Source organism: Salvelinus alpinus, chromosome 8 (genome assembly GCF_045679555.1).
Source record: "Salvelinus alpinus chromosome 8, SLU_Salpinus.1, whole genome shotgun sequence".
Lineage (NCBI taxonomy): Eukaryota > Metazoa > Chordata > Actinopteri > Salmoniformes > Salmonidae > Salvelinus > Salvelinus alpinus.
This window is the reverse complement of record NC_092093.1, coordinates 55,966,467-55,990,165: the sequence shown is the minus strand read 5'-3', so window position 1 is coordinate 55,990,165 and position 23,699 is coordinate 55,966,467. Positions and strand designations below refer to the sequence as shown.

The window sequence follows — 23,699 nt, the reverse complement described above, 5'->3', positions numbered from 1 at the left end:
CAGAGTGGAGTTCAGGATGCTCTTGCTCCCCTCTCTCTTTCCGCCTGTGGGTTTGGTAACCTTGTGGTAACGTTGTGGTAACTTTAGGAACCGGGTAGGGGAAGGGAGCCCTGAAAGGGAGAGACATCCCCCTTTCCCAACAAGGTTTCTCCCCAGGTCAGAGGTTAGAGGTCAGAGGTGAGGCTCACTCAGAGCCTGTAGGTGAGGTTCCAGAGGTCGAAGGGAGGAAAGCCCCCCCCCCCCCCCCCCCCCCGTGAGAGAAGGGAAAACAGAGATACCACTCTTCTCCCTCTCTGTCCATTTTCTCCTCCTTCCCCTGCTCATTAGCTCCCCCTAGGGTCAGAGCTGTGCCTCTGCGGTGTCTGTGAGTCTAGGTGCATTTGTGGCTCAGGCAGAGAGAGCCTCCGCTGGACATCAGGGTCCAGCCCACTCGCCCCTGCAATTGCCCCCACCTCTGCCACTGACCCCGTTCCTGAACCTGCCCACACCCCTGACCCCAACCTTTCCCCAACCCCTAGGTCTAGCTCCAGGCTGCCCAGTCCAGAGGGGGCTCGTCGTGTCTCGGTTGGGCAATCCAGAGGCCAGTCATCGGGGTGTAGCTCAGCAGGGCTGCGGACAGAGTCCCATGACTTGCTGGGGAACTCCTCAAAGTCCTGGAGGATAGACGCAGCAAAGAGGGATTTAGTGAAGACTGTATAGAGAGTGTGTGTGGGTGTGTGCACACGTGTACATCCGTGTGTATGAGTGCATGTTCAGGCATTTTGAGCGTCTACAGGTGTATCTGCATGTACGTGTCTATCCAGACTGGTCTCAATGACTAGACGTAACATAGTAAACAAAAAATACAGGACATTCAAATTAGTATGATATTTTATGTTTTGCATGGTTACATAAGATAGAAGGTCACTTTAGGTAAAAATGAAAGGAGGGTGGTTGGTCGGGATGGATGGGTGGCCGTGTAACCTGAATATCTAACAACCCAAAGTTTAAGTGTTCGAATCTCATCACGGACAACTTTAGCATTTTACCTACTTTGCAACTACTTACTACTTTTTAGCTACTTTGCAGCTACTTAGCATGTTAGCTAACCCTAACCTTAACCCTTTTAGCTAACCCTTATCCTAACCCTAACCTTAACCCTTTTAGCTAACCCTTATCCTAACCCTAACCTTAACATTGGAGAGTTTGCTAGCAACCTAGCTAATGTTAGCCACAACAAGATGGAATTTGTAACATATCATATTATTAATTGCAATTCGTAACATACTGTATCATACGAATTGTATTTCATACTAAATGGATGATGGATATCCACAAATGAACACATACCATACGAAACGTAACACATCACACTAAACAGAGTTTCTGGGATTGAGGTACAGAATCATATGAAATGCTCTTAGACCGGGTTGGTCTATGTCCTGTATGCGTGTAGTACCTGGGAGAATGAAGCCAGTGCCTCTGACTCCAGGGTGGTGACAGGCTGCACAAGCCTGTATCCAGGACCAGGTCCGGGACCAGGGTAGGGTGAGGCCTGAGGGGGAGACAACACGGTGCTGTAGGCTGGGGGCACAAGGGCCATCTGACGTTGTAGTAGCTGCATGATTGCCCCGATGTCTGCCGACATCCTCGTTTCCAGCCTGAAGAGAGAGACACACAAACATACATAAGCACACACAGGAACACACACAGGAACACACACAGGAACACACATGCAGGCAAAGCCTCAGCCTACTACAGGACCTTTGACCTCATTGACACAATAGACACTGACTGGACAAGAGCATAGGGGAGTCAAGTAACAGTTATTCCACTGAAGGGGGGAGGGAGGGAGGGAGGGAGAGAGAGAGAGAGAGAGAGAGAGAGAGAGAGAGAGAGAGAGAGAGAGAGAGAGAGAGAGAGAGAGAGAGAGAGAGAGAGAGAGAGAGAGAGAGAGAGAGAGAGAGAGAGAGAGAGAGAGAGAGAGAGAGAGAGAGAGAGAGAGAGAGAGAGAGAGAGAGAGAGAGAGAGAGAGAGAGAGAGAGAGAGAGAGACGTCTATGTCAGAATCAGACAGAGTGACGGTGAGGTAGGGTTTAAGAGAGAGGGAGAGGAGACGTCTATGTCAGAATCAGACAGAGTGACGGTGAGGTAGGGTTTAAGAGAGAGGGAGAGGAGACGTCTATGTCAGAATCAGACAGAGTGACGGTGAGGTAGGGTTTAAGAGAGAGGGAGAGGAGACGTCTATGTCAGAATCAGACAGAGTAACGGTGAGGTAGGGTTTAAGAGAGAGGGAGAGGAGACGTCTATGTCAGAATCAGACAGAGTGACGGTGAGGTAGGGTTTAAGAGAGAGGGAGAGGAGACGTCTATGTCAGAATCAGACAGAGTAACGGTGAGGTAGGGTTTAAGAGAGAGGGGGGAGTACCAGACCTATTAGCTCCCCATTACTCTGACAGGGGACAGACTTGTAGCAGACACAGTGATGCTAGGGATAATGGAGCAGCTGTGCTTTGTCAGAGGGCTACAGCATAGTTGTCCTACTAGATCTCTTATATCATACAGAGTGAGTTTTAATCAGGCGCTTTCAGCTGCAGCTAATGGTTTGATCTTTATCAGTAGCAATACATCCCACTGATATGTGGCCTGTGATTTTACAGCCTTAAAGCCACTCTCCTAAATCTCTGTTTCTGACCTGAATGAATTATATCATGTATCTCTCAAAATAACGGAAACACTGGAGTAAATGAGAGACACCAACACAAAAAATATAAACACAACAATTTCTACGATTTTACTGATTTTACAGTTCATACAAGGAAATCAGTCAACTGAAATACATTCATTCTATGGATGTCACATGACTGGGAATACAGATATGCACAGATACCTTAACAAAAAAGGTAGGGGCGTGAATCAGAAAACCAGTCAGTATCTGGTGTGACCTCCATCTGCATCATGCCCCGCGACACATCTCCTTCACATAGAGTTGATCAGGCTGTTGATTGTGACCTGTGGAATGTTGTCCCACTCATCTTCAATGGCCGTGTAAGTTGAAAAGTTGAAAAGTTGTTGGATATTGTCAGGAACTGGAACACGTTAATCCAGAGCATCCCAAACATGCTCAATGGATGACATATCTGGTGAGTATGCAGGCCATGGAAGAACTGGGACATTTTCAGCTTCCAGGAGCTGTGTACAGATCCTTGCGACATGGAGCCGTGCATTATCGTGCTGAAACATGAGGTAATGGTGGAGGATGAATGATAATTGGCCTCAGGATCTCGTCATAGTATCTCTGTGCATTCAAATTGCCATCGATAAAATGCAATTGTGTTGGTTGTCCATAGCTTATGCCTGCCCATATCATTACCCCACTGCCACCATGGGGCACTCTGTTCACAACGTTGACATCAGCAAACCACTCTCCCACTTCTCCAGCGTGCCGGTGGCCATTGAAGGTGAGGGCATTTGCCCACTGAAGTCGGTTACGACACCAAACTCCAGTCAGGTCAAGACCCTGGTGAGGACGACATGCACGCATATGAGCTTCCCTGAGGTTTCTGACAGTTTGTGCAGAAATTCTTCAGTTGTGCAAACCCACAGTTTCATCAGCTGTCCGGCTGGCTGGTCTCAGACAATCCTGCAGGTGAAGAAGCCGGATGTGGAGGTCCTGGGCTGGCGTGGTGACACATTGTCTGCAGTTGTGAGGCCAGTTGGACATTCTACCAAATCCTCACAAACAAAGTTGCAGGCGTCTTATGGTAGAGCAATTAACAGTTAATTCTCTGGCATTAGCTCTGGTGGACATTCCTGCAATTGCTCGCTCCCTCAAAACTTGAGATATCTGTGGCCTTTGATTGTCTCCAGCACAAGGTGCACCTGTGTAATGATCATGCTGTTTAATCAGCGTTTTGATATGCCACACCTGTCAGGTGGATGGATTATCTTAACAGGGATGAAAAACAACATTGTTGAGAAATAAGCTTTTTGTGGGTATTGAACATTTCAGGGATATTTTATTTCAGCTCATGAAACATGGGACCAACACTTTACATGTTGAGTTTATATTTTTGTTCAGTGTATAATGAAATCAGGTGCTTCCACACAGGTGTGGTTCCTGAGTTAATTAAGCAATTAACAAACATTTGGAAAGTATTCAGACCCCTTGACTTTTTCCACATTTTGTTACGTTATTTCAGTTTTCTATTTCTAATAAATTTGCTGAACTTTCAAAAAAACTGTTTTTGCTTTGTCATTATGGGGTATTGTGATGTCATTATGGGGTATTGTGATGTCATTATGGGCTATTGTGTGTAGATTGATGATAACAAACAATTGAATCCATTTGAGAACAAGGCTGTAACGTAACAAAATGTGGAAAAAGTCAAGGGGTCTGAAAACTTTCCGATTGCACTGTACCATCATGCTTAGGGTCATGTATAAAAATGCTGCACTATGCCTCCATAAGATGACAATGCTCCCATCTACAGGGCAGGAGTGGTCACTGAATGGTTTGATGAGCAGGAAAACGACATAAACCATATGCAATGGCTGTCTCAGTCACCAGATCTCAACCCAAGTGAAACAACGGTAAGATGTAAAACCATCCAGTCCTGCCCTTGTTCCTGCCCCTCTCCTGCCACTGTCTCTGTCTCTGTCCCTGCTCCTGTCCCTCTCTCTGTCCCTGTGCTCCTGTCCTGCCCCTGTCTCTGTCCCTGTGCCCCTGTCCTGCCCCTGTCTCTGTCTCTGTCCCTGTGCCCCTGTCCCCCTGTCCCTGACCCTATCTCTGTCCCTGTGCCCCTGTCCAGCCCCTGCCCTTGTCGCTGTCCCTTTCCCTTCCCCTGTCTCTGTCCCTGCCCTGTCTCTGTCCCTGTGCCCCTGCCCCTCTGTCCCTGTGCCCCTGCCCTTCTGTCCTAGCCACTCTGTCCCCGTGCCCCTGTCTCTGCCCCTGTGCCCCTATCCTGCCCCTGTCTCTGTCTCGGTGCCCCTGTTCCTGCCCCTATCTCTGCCCCTGTCCCTGTCTCTGAGCTCCTGGCCCTGTCCCTGCCCCTGTCTCTGCCCCTGTGCCCCTGTCTCTGCCCCTGTCCCTGTCTCTGAGCTCCTGGCCCTGTCCCTGTCTCTGAGCTCCTGGCCCTGCCCCTGTCTCTGCCCCTGTGCCCCTGTCTCTGTCCCTGCCCCTGTCTCTGTTCCTGTGCCCCTGTTCCTGCCCCTATCCTGCCCTTGTCTCTGTACCCCTGTCCCTGTCTCTGTCCCTGCCCCTGTTCCTGCCCCTATCTCTGCCCCTGTCTTTGTCCCCGTGCCCCTGTTCCTGCCCCTATCCCTGTTCCTGCCTCTGTCTCTGCCCCTGTGCCCCTGTCTTGCCCCTGTCCCTGTCCCTGCCCCTTCCCCTGTCTCTGTCTCCGTCTCTGTCCCTGTGCCCCTGCCCCTGTCCCTGCCCTTTCCCTGTCCCTGCACCTGTCTCTGTCCCTGTGCCCCTGTTCCTGCCCCTATCCCTGCCCCTGTCCCTGCACTTGTCCCTGCCCTGTCTCTGTCCCTGTGCCCCTGTCCTGCCCCTGTCTCTGCCCCTGTGCCCCAATCCTGCCCCTGCCCCTGTCTCTGTCCCTGTCCCTTCCCCTGTCCCTGCCTATGTCTCTGTCCCTGTGCCCCTGTCCTGCCCCTGTCTCTGCCCCTGTCCCTGTCTCTGAGCTCCTGGCCCTGTCCCTGCCCCTGTCTCTGCCCCTGTGCCCCTGTCTCTGTCCCTGTCTCTGTTCCTGTGCCCCTGTTCCTGCCCCTATCCTGCCCTTGTGCCCCTGTCTCTGTCCCTGTCTCTGTTCCTGTGCCCCTGTTCCTGCCCCTATCCTGCCCTTGTCTCTGTACCCCTGTCCCTGTCTCTGTCTCTGTCCCTGCCCCTGTTCCTGCCCCTATCTCTGCCCCTGTCTTTGTCCCCGTGCCCCTGTTCCTGCCCCTATCCCTGTTCCTGCCTCTGTCTCTGTCCCTGTGCCCCTGTCTTGCCCCTGTCCCTGTCCCTGCCCCTTCCCCTGTCTCTGTCTCCGTCTCTGTCCCTGTGCCCCTGCCCCTGTCCCTGCCCTTTCCCTGTCCCTGCACCTGTCTCTGTTCCTGTGCCCCTGTTCCTGCCCCTATCCTGCCCTTGTCTCTGTACCCCTGTCCCTGTCTCTGTCCCTGCCCCTGTTCCTGCCCCTATCTCTGCCCCTGTCTTTGTCCCCGTGCCCCTGTTCCTGCCCCTATCCCTGTTCCTGCCTCTGTCTCTGCCCCTGTGCCCCTGTCTTGCCCCTGTCCCTGTCCCTGCCCCTTCCCCTGTCTCTGTCTCCGTCTCTGTCCCTGTGCCCCTGCCCCTGTCCCTGCCCTTTCCCTGTCCCTGCACCTGTCTCTGTCCCTGTGCCCCTGTTCCTGCCCCTATCCCTGCCCCTGTCCCTGCACTTCTCCCTGCCCTGTCTCTGTCCCTGTGCCCCTGTCCTGCCCCTGTCTCTGCCCCTGTGCCCCAATCCTGCCCCTGCCCCTGTCTCTGTCCCTGTCCCTTCCCCTGTCCCTGCCTATGTCTCTGTCCCTGTGCCCCTGTCCTGCCCCTGTCTCTGCCCCTGTCCCTGTCTCTGAGCTCCTGGCCCTGTCCCTGCCCCTGTCTCTGCCCCTGTGCCCCTGTCTCTGTCCCTGTCTCTGTTCCTGTGCCCCTGTTCCTGCCCCTATCCTGCCCTTTTCTCTGTACCCCTGTCCCTGTCTCTGTCTCTGTCCCTGCCCCTGTTCCTGCCCCTATCTCTGCCCCTGTCTTTGTCCCCGTGCCCCTGTTCCTGCCCCTATCCCTGTTCCTGCCTCTGTCTCTGTCCCTGTGCCCCTGTCTTGCCCCTGTCCCTGTCCCTGCCCCTTCCCCTGTCTCTGTCTCCGTCTCTGTCCCTGTGCCCCTGCCCCTGTCCCTGCCCTTTCCCTGTCCCTGCACCTGTCTCTGTTCCTGTGCCCCTGTTCCTGCCCCTATCCTGCCCTTGTCTCTGTACCCCTGTCCCTGTCTCTGTCTCTGTCCCTGTCTCTGTCCCTGCCCCTGTTCCTGCCCCTATCTCTGCCCCTGTCTTTGTCCCTGTGCCCCTGTTCCTGCCCCTATCCCTGTTCCTGCCTCTGTCTCTGTCCCTGTGCCCCTGTCTTGCCCCTGTCCCTGTCCCTGCCCCTTCCCCTGTCTCTGTCTCCGTCTCTGTCCCTGTGCCCCTGTCCCTGCCCTTTCCCTGTCCCTGCACCTGTCTCTGTCCCTGTGCCCCTGTTCCTGCCCCTATCCCTGCCCCTGTCCCTGCACTTGTCCCTGCCCTGTCTCTGTCCCTGTGCCCCTGTCCTGCCCCTGTCTCTGCCCCTGTGCCCCAATCCTGCCCCTGTCTCTGTCCCTGTCCCTTCCCCTGTCCCTGCCTCTGTCTCTGTCCCTGTGCCCCTGTCCTGTCCCTGTCTCTGTCCTTGTGCCCCTGTCCTGCCCCTGCCCCTCTGTCCCTGTCCCTGCATGTCTCTGTCCCTGCATGTCTCTGTCCCTGCATGTCTCTGTCCCTGCATGTCTCTGTCCCTGCATGTCTATGTCCCGGCATGTCTCTGTCCCTGCATGTCTCTGTCCCTGCATGTCTCTGTCCCTGCATGTCTCTGTCCCTGCATGTCTATGTCCCGGCATGTCTCTGTCCCTGCATGTCTCTGTCCCTGCATGTCTATGTCCCGGCATGTCTCTGTCCCTGCATGTCCCTGCATGTCTCTGTCCCGGCATGTCTCTGTCCCTGCATGTCCCTGCATGTCTCTGTCCCTGCATGTCTATGTCCCGGCATGTCTCTGTCCCTGCATGTCTCTGTTTCTGCATGTCTCTGTCCCTGCATGTCACTGTCCCTTCCCCTGTCCCTGCCTCTGTCTCTGTCCCTGTGCCCCTGTCCTGCCCCTGTCTCTGTCCTTGTGCCCCTGTCCTGCCCCTGCCCCTCTGCCCCTTCCCCTGTGCCCTGTCCCTCTGTCCCTGTCCCTGCATGTCTCTGTCCCTGCATGTCTCTGTCCCTGCATGTCTCTGTCCCTGCATGTCTCTGTCTCTGCATGTCTCTGTCCCTGCATGTCTCTGTCCCTGCATGTCTCTGTCCCTGCATGTCTCTGTCTCTGCATGTCTCTGTCCCTGCATGTCTCTGTCCCTGCATGTCTCTGTCTCTGCATGTCTCTGTCCCTGCATGTCTCTGTCCCTGCATGTCTCTGTCTCTGCATGTCTCTGTCCCTGCATGTCTCTGTCCCTGCATGTCTCTGTCCCTGCATGTCTCTGTCCCTGCATGTCTCTGTCCCTGCATGTCTCTGTCTCTACATGTCTCTGTACCTGTTGAGTTGTTGCTGCAGCAGGTCCAGTCTGTTGTCCAGCTCGGTGCGCTGCCTGCGGCTGATACTGTTGAGGGGGGGAGAGGAAGGCAGGCTGCAGCGCGGCAACTCCTGGTACTCACGACTGCCCCGACTCTCCCCCCAGAAACTGAAGATGTTTGAGACTCCTGAAAATGCTCCTGTTTGTGAAGAAGAGAGGGGAGAGAGGGGAGAGAGGGGAGAGAGGGGAGAGAGGGAGAATAGGGTAAGAAGTTTGTTATTGTTTTATATTGTTTGTGTGTCTCTGTGTGTGTCTGTGTGTGTATGTGTGTCCATGTGTGTGTCCATGTTTGTCTCTGTGTGTCTGTGTGTCTGTTTGTCTGTGTGTCTGTCTGTGTGTGTGTGTGTGTCTGTGTGTCTGTTTGTCTGTGTGTGCGTCTGTGTGTGTCTGTGTATGTGTGTCTGTTTGTCTGTGTGTGTGTCTGTGTGTGTGTGTCTGTGTGTGTGCCTGTGTGTCTGTGTGTGTGTCTGTATGTATGTGTGTCTGTTTGTCTGTGTGTGTGTGTCTGTCTGTTTGTCTCTCTGTGTGTCTGTGTGTGTGTGTGTCTGCGTGTCTGTGTGTCTGTGTGTCTGCGTGTCTGTGTGTCTGTGTGTCTGTTTGTCTGTGTGTGTGTCTGTGTGTCTGTTTGTTTGTTTGTCTGTGTGTCTGTCTGTGTGTCTGTGTGTCTGTTTGTCTGTGTGTCTGTTTGTCTGTGTGTCTGTTTGTCTGTTTGTCTGTTTGTCTGTTTGTCTGTGTGTTTGTTTGTCTGTCTGTCTGTGTGTCTGTGTGTCTGTGTGTCTGTGTGTCTGTGTGTGTGCCCAGACCCACCTGAGAGTGCATTGCAGGTGTTGCCCCCCTTCTGGTCCCCCTCCCCCTCCCCCTCGGGATTGTCCCTAAAGATCAGAGAGGTGGCCTGAGTCGGGGACATCTCATGCAGAGCTGACTGAGGGGCGGGGCATGTAACCACAGACTCCTCCCCCTCACCACTGCTGGAGTGGGTGGACACTGAACTCCGAGGTCCCTCCCAGTCTGGCTTAAGCCCCACCCCCTTCTTACTGGCCGCCTCCTTCCGTCTACGCCGAACTGGCTTGTGGGATCTCTCCGTTTTATTCTCTCCTGCATCGGCGTCGTCTGAGAGACGAAACAGGGAAGGACAGATGGTGACACACTGGATGGAATCGGAAAAGTTGATTTGTGACCTACAACTAAGCGTGGATAGCGGGTGTTCCTCTGGGCATCACCGAGAGAGAAACAATGGGTAATAATATTAGCTCTCATAAACAGAGACGAAGGAGTGGAAGGGAATGTGGTGGTTACCCTTCTCTGTCCGGCGCCGGAATGATAATTTGCGTCTGCGTAGTTTGTTGAATCCTACACAGTCTGAGTTGTCACTTTCTGGAGAGCCAGGAATCATATTGGCCTGCAGGGATTAACAAAGCAAAACATCTTGAAAAATCACACACTGATGATAAAGGACTTATCAATGTGTAAAATAGCTGTTCCATAGGAATGCACAATGGAAATAATTTTCAAATTCATTAATTCCCTAATTTGTATTCATCAATTCATATTTGAATATACATTTTTTATGGTCGTGAAGTTAAGATATGAGGAAAAGTTCTTGCAATCAGGGCAGAGGACACACTCACATCCCGGAGGTCAAAGGTGATCTCCAGGTTCATCCAGAAGTGGTCGGAGAACTCAGGGTACATGTCTAACACCTCCAGGACGTCCTCTCTGTGGATCTTATGGAGATCACAGTAGGTCAGAGCTCTCACGTCGGCATTGGACTTTCCAGCCCGCCCGTACAGGTTGATAGGCTCGCCAAATATGTCATTCTTCCCTGTGGGAGACGAGAGGACATAGTACCGTATTTTACATACAGTACCAGTCAAAAGTCTGGACACACTTACTTGTGATTTATGTAGAATTCAAGGCACACTTAACCAGCGTGGCTATCACAGCATTCTGCAGCGATACACCAAGCCCATCTGGTTTGTGTTTAGTGGGACTATCATTTGTTTTTCATCAGGACAATGACCCCAAACACACCTCCAGGCTGTGTAAGGGCTATTTGACCAAGAAGGAGAGTGATGGAGTGCTGCATCAGATGACCTGGCCTCAACCCAGTTGAGATGGTTTGGGATGAGTTGGACTGCAGAGCGAAGGAAAAGCAGCCAACAAGTGCTCAGCATATGTGGGAACTCCTTCAAGACTGCTGGAAATGCATTCCAGGTGAAGCTGGTTGAGAGAATGCCAAGAGTGTGCAAAGCTGTCATCAAGGCAAAGGGTGGCTACTTTGAAGAATCTAAAATCTAAAATATATTTTGATTTGTTTAACACTTTTTTGGTTACTACATGATTCCATATCTGTTATTTCATAGTTTTGATGTCTTCACTATTATTCTACAATGTAGAAAATAGTAAAAATAAAGAAAAACCCTTGAATGAGTAGGTGTGTCCAAACTTTTGACTGGTACTGTATGTTAAAAAATGCAAATGATAAACAGTCCTACATTTTTATATTACTGGGAAGTCAAACGGCAAACCTAAAGATTTGAAATAATTCAAATTCGTCCACAGTACTAGTGCTTGTTACATGAGATAGCCTTTCCCCCTCTTGAGTGCCCAGTTCTTGAAACTATATGACGTACAAGTAGGACCAATTGTTGCCAGTAGATGTCTCTGTTGGTTCATCTTTATTTATTTAGATCCCTGGTACATATCTGAAACTCTGAATATACCACATTCAGTTTTCTACTCCTTCCCCTTTAGGTTGATACATGCAACACTAGTCGTAGTAGAATCTATGCTATCTGGGTTGACACTAGTCATAGAAGAATCTATGCTATTTGGGTCGACACTAGTCGTAGTAGAATCTATGCTATTTGGGTCGACACTAGTCGTAGTAGAATCTATGCTATTTGGGTCGACACTAGTCGTAGTAGAATCTATGCTATCTGGGTTGACACTAGTCATAGTAGAATCTATGCTATTTGGGTCGACACTAGTCATAGTAGAATCTATGCTATATGGGTTGACACTAGTCGTTGTAGAATCTATGCTATTTGGGTCGACACTAGTCATAGTAGAATCTATGCTATTTGGGTCGACACTAGTCATAGTAGAATCTATGCTATTTGGTTCGACACTAGTCATAGTAGAATCTATGCTATTTGGGTCGACACTAGTCGTAGTAGAATCTATGCTATTTGGGTCGACACTAGTCGTAGTAGAATCTATGCTATTTGGGTCGACACTAGTCGTAGTAGAATCTATGCTATCTGGGTTGACACTAGTCATAGTAGAATCTATGCTATTTGGGTCGACACTAGTCATAGTAGAATCTATGCTATATGGGTTGACACTAGTCGTTGTAGAATCTATGCTATTTGGGTCGACACTAGTCATAGTAGAATCTATGCTATTTGGGTCGACACTAGTCATAGTAGAATCTATGCTATTTGGGTCGACACTAGTCATAGTAGAATCTATGCTATATGGGTTGACACTAGTCGTTGTAGAATCTATACTATTTGGGTCGACACTAGTCATAGTAGAATCTATACTATTTGGATTGACACTAGTCGTTGTAGAATCTATACTATTTGGGTCGACACTAGTCGTAGTAGAATCTATACTATTTGGATTGACACTAGTCGTTGTAGAATCTATACTATTTGGGTCGACACTAGTCATAGTAGAATCTATGCTATTTGGGTCGACACTAGTCATAGTAGAATCTATGCTATTTGGGTCGACACTAGTCATAGTAGAATCTATGCTATATGGGTTGACACTAGTCGTTGTAGAATCTATACTATTTGGGTCGACACTAGTCATAGTAGAATCTATGCTATTTGGGTTGACACTAGTCGTAGTAGAATCTATACTATTTGGATTGACACTAGTCGTAGTAGAATCTAGACTATTTGGGTCGACACTAGTCATAGTAGAATCTATGCTATTTGGGTTGACACTAGTCGTAGTAGAATCTATACTATTTGGATTGACACTAGTCATAGTAGAATCTATGCTATTTGGGTCGACACTAGTCGTAGTAGAATCTATACTATTTGGATTGACACTAGTCGTAGTAGAATCTAGACTATTTGGATTGACACTAGTCATAGTAGAATCTATGCTATTTGGGTCGACACTAGTCGTAGTAGAATCTATACTATTTGGATTGACACTAGTCGTAGTAGAATCTAGACTATTTGGGTCGACACTAGTCGTAGTAGAATCTATACTATTTGGATTGACACTAGTCATAGTAGAATCTATGCTATTTGGGTCGACACTAGTCGTAGTAGAATCTATACTATTTGGATTGACACTAGTCGTAGTAGAATCTAGACTATTTGGGTCGACACTAGTCGTAGTAGAATCTAGACTATTTGGGTCGACACTAGTCGTAGTAGAATCTAGACTATTTGGGTCGACACTAGTCGTAGTAGAATCTAGACTATTTGGGTCGACACTAGTCGTAGTAGAATCTAGACTATTTGGGTCGACACTAGTCGTAGTAGAATCTATACTATTTGGGTTGACACTAGTCGTAGTAGAATCTATACTATTTGGGTTGACACTAGTCATAGTAGAATCTAGACTATTTGGGTCGACACTAGTCGTAGTAGAATCTATACTATTTGGGTTGACACTAGTCGTAGTAGAATCTATACTATTTGGGTCGACACTAGTCGTAGTAGAATCTATACTATTTGGGTTGACACTAGTCATAGTAGAATCTAGACTATTTGGGTCGACACTAGTCGTAGTAGAATCTATACTATTTGGGTCGACACTAGTCGTTGTAGAATCTATGCTATTTGGGTTGACACTAGTCGTAGTAGAATCTATGCTATATGGGTTGACACTAGTCGTTGTAGAATCTATGCTATTTGGGTCGACACTAGTCGTAGTAGAATCTATGCTATATGGGTTGACACTAGTCGTAGTAGAATCTATGCTATTTGGGTCGACACTAGTCATAATAGAATCTATACTATTTGGGTTGACACTAGTCATAGTAGAATCTATACTATTTGGGTTGACACTAGTCGTAGTAGAATCTATACTATTTGGGTCGACACTAGTCATAGTAGAATCTATACTATTTGGGTTGACACTAGTCGTAGTAGAATCTATGCTATATGGGTTGACACTAGTCGTAGTAGAATCTATGCTATTTGGGTCGACACTAGTCATAGTAGAATCTATACTATTTGGGTTGACACTAGTCGTAGTAGAATCTATACTATTTGGGTCGACACTAGTCGTAGTAGAATCTATACTATTTGGGTCGACACTAGTCATAGTAGAATCTATACTATTTGGGTTGACACTAGTCGTAGTAGAATCTATGCTATATGGGTTGACACTAGTCGTAGTAGAATCTATGCTATTTGGGTCGACACTAGTCATAGTAGAATCTATACTATTTGGGTTGACACTAGTCGTAGTAGAATCTATACTATTTGGGTCGACACTAGTCGTAGTAGAATCTATACTATTTGGGTTGACACTAGTCGTAGTAGAATCTATGCTATTTGGGTCGACACTAGTCGTAGTAGAATCTATACTATTTGGGTCGACACTAGTCGTTGTAGAATCTAGACTATTTGGGTCGACACTAGTCGTAGTAGAATCTATGCTATTTGGGTCGACACTAGTCGTAGTAGAATCTATGCTATTTGGGTCGACACTAGTCGTAGTAGAATCTATACTATTTGGGTTGACACTAGTCATAGTAGAATCTATGCTATTTGGGTCGACACTAGTCGTAGTAGAATCTATGCTATTTGGGTCGACACTAGTCGTAGTAGAATCTATGCTATTTGGGTCGACACTAGTCGTAGTAGAATCTATACTATTTGGGTTGACACTAGTCATAGTAGAATCTATGCTATTTGGGTCGACACTAGTCGTAGTAGAATCTAGACTATTTGGGTCGACACTAGTCGTAGTAGAATCTATGCTATTTGGGTCGACACTAGTCGTAGTAGAATCTATGCTATTTGGGTCGACACTAGTCGTAGTAGAATCTAGACTATTTGGGTCGACACTAGTCGTAATAGAATCTATGCTATTTGGGTCGACACTAGTCGTAGTAGAATCTATGCTATTTGGGTCGACACTAGTCGTAGTAGAATCTAGACTATTTGGGTCGACACTAGTCGTAGTAGAATCTATGCTATTTGGGTCGACACTAGTCATAGTAGAATCTATGCTATTTGGGTCAACACTAGTCGTAGTAGAATCTATACTATTTGGGTCGACACTAGTCGTAGTAGAATCTATGCTATTTGGGTCAACACTAGTCGTAGTAGAATCTATGCTATTTGGGTCGACACTAGTCATAGTAGAATATATACTATTTGGGTCGACACTAGTCGTAGTAGAATCTATGCTATTTGGGTCGACACTAGTCGTAGTAGAATCTATACTATTTGGGTTGACACTAGTCATAGTAGAATCTAGACTATTTGGGTCGACACTAGTCGTAGTAGAATCTATACTATTTGGGTCGACACTAGTCGTTGTAGAATCTATGCTATTTGGGTTGACACTAGTCGTAGTAGAATCTATGCTATATGGGTTGACACTAGTCGTTGTAGAATCTATGCTATTTGGGTCGACACTAGTCGTAGTAGAATCTATGCTATATGGGTTGACACTAGTCGTAGTAGAATCTATGCTATTTGGGTCGACACTAGTCATAATAGAATCTATACTATTTGGGTTGACACTAGTCGTAGTAGAATCTATACTATTTGGGTTGACACTAGTCGTAGTAGAATCTATACTATTTGGGTCGACACTAGTCATAGTAGAATCTATACTATTTGGGTTGACACTAGTCGTAGTAGAATCTATGCTATATGGGTTGACACTAGTCGTAGTAGAATCTATGCTATTTGGGTCGACACTAGTCATAGTAGAATCTATACTATTTGGGTTGACACTAGTCGTAGTAGAATCTATACTATTTGGGTCGACACTAGTCGTAGTAGAATCTATACTATTTGGGTTGACACTAGTCGTAGTAGAATCTATGCTATTTGGGTCGACACTAGTCGTAGTAGAATCTATACTATTTGGGTCGACACTAGTCGTTGTAGAATCTAGACTATTTGGGTCGACACTAGTCGTAGTAGAATCTATGACTATTTGGGTCGACACTAGTCGTAGTAGAATCTATGCTATTTGGGTCGACACTAGTCGTAGTAGAATCTATACTATTTGGGTTGACACTAGTCATAGTAGAATCTATGCTATTTGGGTCGACACTAGTCGTAGTAGAATCTATGCTATTTGGGTCGACACTAGTCGTAGTAGAATCTATGCTATTTGGGTCGACACTAGTCGTAGTAGAATCTATACTATTTGGGTTGACACTAGTCATAGTAGAATCTATGCTATTTGGGTCGACACTAGTCGTAGTAGAATCTAGACTATTTGGGTCGACACTAGTCGTAGTAGAATCTATGCTATTTGGGTCGACACTAGTCGTAGTAGAATCTATGCTATTTGGGTCGACACTAGTCGTAGTAGAATCTAGACTATTTGGGTCGACACTAGTCGTAGTAGAATCTATGCTATTTGGGTCGACACTAGTCATAGTAGAATCTATGCTATTTGGGTCAACACTAGTCGTAGTAGAATCTATACTATTTGGGTCGACACTAGTCGTAGTAGAATCTATGCTATTTGGGTCAACACTAGTCGTAGTAGAATCTATGCTATTTGGGTCGACACTAGTCATAGTAGAATATATACTATTTGGGTCGACACTAGTCGTAGTAGAATCTATGTTATTTGGGTCAACACTAGTCGTAGTAGAATCTATGCTATTTGGGTCGACACTAGTCGTAGTAGAATCTATACTATTTGGGTCGACACTAGTCGTAGTAGAATCTAGACTATTTGGGTCGACACTAGTCGTAGTAGAATCTATACTATTTGGGTCGACACTAGTCGTAGTAGAATCTATACTATTTGGGTTGACACTAGTCGTAGTAGAATCTATGCTATTTGGGTCGACACTAGTCGTAGTAGAATCTATGCTATTTGGGTCGACACTAGTCGTAGTAGAATCTAGACTATTTGGGTCGAAACTAGTCGTAGTAGAATCTAGACTATTTGGGTCGACACTAGTCGTAGTAGAATCTATACTATTTGGGTCGACACTAGTCGTAGTAGAATCTAGACTATTTGGGTCGACACTAGTCGTAGTAGAATCTATACTATTTGGGTCGACACTAGTCGTAGTAGAATCTATACTATTTTGGTTGACACTAGTCGTAGTAGAATCTATGCTATTTGGGTCGACACTAGTCGTAGTAGAATCTATACTATTTGGGTCGACACTAGTCGTAGTAGAATCTATGCTATTTGGGTCGACACTAGTCATAGTAGAATCTATACTATTTGGGTCGACACTAGTCGTAGTAGAATCTATACTATTTGGGTCGACACTAGTCGTAGTAGAATCTAGACTATTTGGGTCGACACTAGTCGTAGTAGAATCTATGCTATTTGGGTCGACACTAGTCGTAGTAGAATCTATACTATTTGGGTCGACACTAGTCGTAGTAGAATCTATGCTATTTGGGTCGACACTAGTCGTAGTAGAATCTATGCTATTTGGGTCGACACTAGTCGTTGTAGAATCTAGACTATTTGGGTCGACACTAGTCGTAGTAGAATCTATGCTATTTGGGTCGACACTAGTCGTAGTAGAATCTATACTATTTGGGTCGACACTAGTCGTAGTAGAATCTATGCTATTTGGGTCGACACTAGTCGCAGTAGAATCTATGCTATTTGGGTCGACACTAGTCGTAGTAGAATCTAGACTATTTGGGTCGACACTAGTCGTAATAGAATCTATGCTATTTGGGTCGACACTATTCGTAGTAGAATCTATGCTATTTGGGTCGACACTAGTCGTAGTAGAATCTAGACTATTTGGGTCGACACTAGTCGTAGTAGAATCTATGCTATTTGGGTCGACACTAGTCATAGTAGAATCTATGCTATTTGGGTCAACACTAGTCGTAGTAGAATCTATACTATTTGGGTCGACACTAGTCGTAGTAGAATCTATGCTATTTGGGTCAACACTAGTCGTAGTAGAATCTATGCTATTTGGGTCGACACTAGTCATAGTAGAATATATACTATTTGGGTCGACACTAGTCGTAGTAGAATCTATGTTATTTGGGTCAACACTAGTCGTAGTAGAATCTATGCTATTTGGGTCGACACTAGTCGTAGTAGAATCTATGCTATTTGGGTCAACACTAGTCGTAGTAGAATCTATGCTATTTGGGTCGACACTAGTCATAGTAGAATATATACTATTTGGGTCGACACTAGTCATAGTAGAATCTATGCTATTTGGGTCGACACTAGTCGTAGTAGAATCTATACTATTTGGGTCGACACTAGTCGTAGTAGAATCTAGACTATTTGGGTCGACACTAGTCGTAGTAGAATCTATACTATTTGGGTCGACACTAGTCGTAGTAGAATCTATACTATTTGGGTTGACACTAGTCGTAGTAGAATCTATGCTATTTGGGTCGACACTAGTCGTAGTAGAATCTATACTATTTTGGTTGACACTAGTCGTAGTAGAATCTATGCTATTTGGGTCGACACTAGTCGTAGTAGAATCTATACTATTTGGGTCGACACTAGTCGTAGTAGAATCTATGCTATTTGGGTCGACACTAGTCATAGTAGAATCTATACTATTTGGGTCGACACTAGTCGTAGTAGAATCTGTACTATTTGGGTCGACACTAGTCGTAGTAGAATCTAGACTATTTGGGTCGACACTAGTCGTAGTAGAATCTATGCTATTTGGGTCGACACTAGTCGTAGTAGAATCTATGCTATTTGGGTCGACACTAGTCGTAGTAGAATCTATACTATTTGGGTCGACACTAGTCGTAGTAGAATCTATACTATTTGGGTCGACACTAGTCATAGTAGAATCTATGCTATTTGGGTCGACACTAGTCGTAGTAGAATCTATACTATTTGGGTCGACACTAGTCGTAGTAGAATCTATGCTATTTGGGTCGACACTAGTCGTAGTAGAATCTATGCTATTTGGGTCGACACTAGTCGTTGTAGAATCTAGACTATTTGGGTCGACACTAGTCGTAGTAGAATCTAGACTATTTGGGTCGACACTAGTCGTAGTAGAATCTATGCTATTTGGGTCGACACTAGTCGTAGTAGAATCTAGACTATTTGGGTCGACACTAGTCGTAGTAGAATCTAGACTATTTGGGTCGACACTAGTCGTAGTAGAATCTATGCTATTTGGGTCGACACTAGTCGTAGTAGACTCTATGCTATTTGGGTTGATACTAGTCGTAGTAGAATCTATGCTATTTGGGTCGACACTAGTCGTTGTAGAATCTATACTATTTGGGTTGACACTAGTCGTAGTAGAATCTATGCTATTTGGGTCGACACTAGTCGTAGTAGAATCTATACTATTTGGGTCGACACTAGTCGTTGTAGAATCTATACTATTTGGGTTGACACTAGTCGTAGTAGAATCTATGCTATTTGGGTCGACACTAGTCGTAGTAGAATCTAGACTATTTGGATTGACACTAGTCGTAGTAGAATCTATACTATTTGGGTCGACACTAGTCGTAGTAGAATCTATACTATTTGGGTCGACACTAGTCGTAGTAGAATCTATACTATTTGGATTGACACTAGTCATAGTAGAATCTATACTATTTGGGTCGACACTAGTCGTAGTATAATCTATGCTATTTGGGTCGACACTAGTCGTAGTAGAATCTATGCTATTTGGGTCGACACTAGTCGTAGTAGAATCTATGCTATTTGGGTCGACACTAGTCGTAGTAGAATCTATGCTATTTGGGTCGACACTAGTCGTAGTAGAATCTAGACTATTTGGGTCGACACTAGTCGTAGTAGAATCTATGCTATTTGGGTCGACACTAGTCATAGTAGAATCTATGCTATTTGGGTCAACACTAGTCGTAGTAGAATCTATACTATTTGGGTCGACACTAGTCGTAGTAGAATCTATGCTATTTGGGTCAACACTAGTCGTAGTAGAATCTATGCTATTTGGGTCGACACTAGTCATAGTAGAATATATACTATTTGGGTCGACACTAGTCGTAGTAGAATCTATGTTATTTGGGTCAACACTAGTCGTAGTAGAATCTATGCTATTTGGGTCGACACTAGTCGTAGTAGAATCTATGCTATTTGGGTCAACACTAGTCGTAGTAGAATCTATGCTATTTGGGTCGACACTAGTCATAGTAGAATATATACTATTTGGGTCGACACTAGTCATAGTAGAATCTATGCTATTTGGGTCGACACTAGTCGTAGTAGAATCTATACTATTTGGGTCGACACTAGTCGTAGTAGAATCTAGACTATTTGGGTCGACACTAGTCGTAGTAGAATCTATACTATTTGGGTCGACACTAGTCGTAGTAGAATCTATACTATTTGGGTTGACACTAGTCGTAGTAGAATCTATGCTATTTGGGTCGACACTAGTCGTAGTAGAATCTATACTATTTGGGTCGACACTAGTCGTAGTAGAATCTAGACTATTTGGGTCGACACTAGTCGTAGTAGAATCTAGACTATTTGGGTCGACACTAGTCGTAGTAGAATCTATACTATTTGGGTCGACACTAGTCGTAGTAGAATCTAGACTATTTGGGTCGACACTAGTCGTAGTAGAATCTATACTATTTGGGTCGACACTAGTCGTAGTAGAATCTATACTATTTGGGTTGACACTAGTCGTAGTAGAATCTATGCTATTTGGGTCGACACTAGTCGTAGTAGAATCTATACTATTTGGGTCGACACTAGTCGTAGTAGAATCTATGCTATTTGGGTCGACACTAGTCATAGTAGAATCTATACTATTTGGGTCGACACTAGTCGTAGTAGAATCTATACTATTTGGGTCGACACTAGTCGTAGTAGAATCTAGACTATTTGGGTCGACACTAGTCGTAGTAGAATCTATGCTATTTGGGTCGACACTAGTCGTAGTAGAATCTATGCTATTTGGGTCGACACTAGTCGTAGTAGAATCTATACTATTTGGGTCGACACTAGTCATAGTAGAATCTATGCTATTTGGGTCGACACTAGTCGTAGTAGAATCTATACTATTTGGGTCGACACTAGTCGTAGTAGAATCTATGCTATTTGGGTCGACACTAGTCGTAGTAGAATCTATGCTATTTGGGTCGACACTAGTCGTTGTAGAATCTAGACTATTTGGGTCGACACTAGTCGTAGTAGAATCTAGACTATTTGGGTCGACACTAGTCGTAGTAGAATCTATGCTATTTGGGTCGACACTAGTCGTAGTAGAATCTAGACTATTTGGGTCGACACTAGTCGTAGTAGAATCTAGACTATTTGGGTCGACACTAGTCGTAGTAGAATCTATGCTATTTGGGTCGACACTAGTCGTAGTAGAATCTATGCTATTTGGGTTGATACTAGTCGTAGTAGAATCTATGCTATTTGGGTCGACACTAGTCGTTGTAGAATCTATACTATTTGGGTTGACACTAGTCGTAGTAGAATCTATGCTATTTGGGTCGACACTAGTCGTAGTAGAATCTATACTATTTGGGTCGACACTAGTCGTTGTAGAATCTATACTATTTGGGTTGACACTAGTCGTAGTAGAATCTATGCTATTTGGGTCGACACTAGTCGTAGTAGAATCTAGACTATTTGGATTGACACTAGTCGTAGTAGAATCTATACTATTTGGGTCGACACTAGTCGTAGTAGAATCTATACTATTTGGGTCGACACTAGTCGTAGTAGAATCTATACTATTTGGATTGACACTAGTCATAGTAGAATCTATACTATTTGGGTCGACACTAGTCGTAGTAGAATCTATGCTATTTGGGTCGACACTAGTCGTAGTAGAATCTATGCTATTTGGGTCGACACTAGTCGTAGTAGAATCTATACTATTTGGGTCAACACTAGTCGTAGTAGAATCTATGCTATTTGGGTCGACACTAGTCATAGTAGAATCTATGCTATTTGGGTTGACACTAGTCGTAGTAGAATCTATACTATTTGGGTCAACACTAGTCGTAGTAGAATCTATACTATTTGGATTGACAGTAGCTCCTGTCTATCATCCTCACCCAAGATGGCCACCACCACGTCGCCTCTGAGGATCTCGATGGAGCCACGGGAGATGAAGTAGATGGCAGTGAGCACGTCGCCGGCGTGCACCAGGGTGTCGCCAGGCGGGGCGTGGGTGGTCTTGAACTTCATGGCCAGGGCCCGCAGACAGCCCTTCGTGGAGCCCTTGAAGGCCTTGCAGTTCTCCAGGAGTGTACGGTTAAGGTGGAGGCATATGTCAGCCTGGAGACACTCTGGGAACCCCTTCAACACCTGGTAGAGAAAGAGGTAGGGAGGGGGGAGGGAGAAAGGGGGAGGAAGACAGATGGTGGGGGAGGGAATGATGTGGGGGAGGGAGAGGGGAGAGAAAGGGGGAGGAAGACAGAGGGTGGGGGAGAGAGGGGGGAGAGAAAGGGGAATGGAGGGGGTTGGTGGGGAGAGAGGATGGAGGGAGGGGGATAGAGAGAGAGAGGGAGAGAGAGAGTGGGAGAGAGGATGGAGGGAGGGAGATAGAGAGAGAGTGGGAGGGATATAGAGAGAGAGGGGGGGAGAGAGTGGAGGGAGCGGGATAGAGAGAGAGAGGGAGAGAGAGAGTGGGAGAGAGGATGGAGGGAGGGGGATAGAGAGAGAGTAGGGGGAGGGAGAGGGGTCGGGGGAGAGAGGGTGATACTAACTAAAAGGCAGCAGCATAGCTAGATATTTACAGGACACCCTTATCCAGGGCAACTTACAGAATGTATTGAGTGGATACATATTTCTTACGTGTCCCCTGTGGGAATCAAACCCACAACCCTGGTGTTGTAAGTACCACGCTCTACCAACTGAGACATCACTGCTGAATAACAAACATACAAATATTCTGTAAAAAAAATGTAGTTGTCTGATACGTAGCATCCAAGCAAATATTAACCCAAAACAACTGCAATATTTAGTCAGCAATCTGCTGATATACTTTCACAGGACTTGTAAGGCTTTTAAAATATTTTTAATATAATGAATACTACAAGCCTTATTAATGATTTCCCCATTCTAACAAGGAGACAGAATTACATTTCAGATGAAGGAGCAGAAGGTTTATGTATATGTGACTCTGGGACAAAGCTGTCAGACCAGACCAACGTCTGGAAACACCCCCTCTTCTTAAACCTTAATACTCTACTCTAGTCCATCTCTATCCAACCAATCCAGCTCAGTTAGACTAATGAGGTCATCATTCATTAATAACCTCTTGAAGCTAGAGGGCAGTATTTTTATGTTTGGAAAAATAACGTTCCCAAAGTAAGCTGCCTATTTCTCAGGCCCAGATGCTAGAATATGCATATAATTGACAGATTAGGATAGAAGACACTCTAAAGTTTCCAAAACTGTCAAAATATTGTCTGTGAGTATAACAGAATTGATTTTGCAGGCGAAAACCTGAGGAAATCCAACCCGGAAGTGCCTCTTATTTTGAGAAATCCCTGTTCCATTGCCTGCCTTTCCTCCATTTAAAGGGATATCAACCAGATTCCTTTTCCTATGTCTTCCACAGGGTGTGAACAGTCTTTAGACAGAGTTTCAAGCTTTTATTCTGAAAAATTAGCGAGAATTATCAAATCGCGTCAGTGGACTGCCAGATGTCCTTCGATTAGTTGATGCGCGCGAAAGTGGTAGCTCAAATTTTCTTTCTCTCTTGTATTGAATAATTTACCGTCCGGTTGAAATATTATCGATTATTTATGTTAAAAACAACCTGAGGATTGATTATAAAAACGTTTGACATGTTTCTACGAACTTTACGGATACTATTTTGAATTTTCGTCTGCCCTTCATGACCTGCCTGAGCCTGTGGATTACTGAACATAACGCGCCAACCAAATGGAGGTTTTTGGATATAAAAATAATCTTTATCAAAGAAAAGGAACATTTATTGTGTAACTGGGAGTCTCGTGAGTGCAAACATCCGAAGATCATCAAAGGTAAGCGATTCATTTTATTGTTTTTCTGACTTTCGTGACCAATCTACATTGCTGCTAGCTGTTTGTAATGTTTTGTCTAGTGATCGATAAACTCACACAAACGCTTGGATTGCTTTCGCTGTAAAGCATATTTTCAAAATCTCACACGACATGTGGATTAACAACAAGCTAAGCTGTGTTTTGGTATATTGCACTTGTGATTTCATGAAATTAAATATTTTTAGTATTTAAAAAAAAAATGGCG

The 23,699-nt window shown here is 45.6% G+C and overlaps 1 protein-coding gene across 1 annotated transcript in view; it reads right to left on the bottom strand.

Annotated features, from left to right (window-relative positions):
• Positions 1-296: 296 nt before the first annotated feature.
• LOC139583303 (voltage-gated inwardly rectifying potassium channel KCNH2-like) overlaps positions 297-23,699 on the bottom strand; it is a 344,586-nt gene continuing 321,183 nt past the window's right edge. Inside the window, exons 10-16 of the mRNA XM_071414218.1 lie at positions 21,518-21,770; positions 9,947-10,140; positions 9,615-9,717; positions 9,126-9,428; positions 8,280-8,457; positions 1,439-1,640; positions 297-653 (exon numbers count right to left, since the gene is read on the bottom strand). Coding sequence (XP_071270319.1) covers positions 324-653; positions 1,439-1,640; positions 8,280-8,457; positions 9,126-9,428; positions 9,615-9,717; positions 9,947-10,140; positions 21,518-21,770 — 1,563 coding nt within the window. The 3' untranslated portion in view covers positions 297-323. The remainder of the gene's footprint in view (positions 654-1,438; positions 1,641-8,279; positions 8,458-9,125; positions 9,429-9,614; positions 9,718-9,946; positions 10,141-21,517; positions 21,771-23,699) is intronic.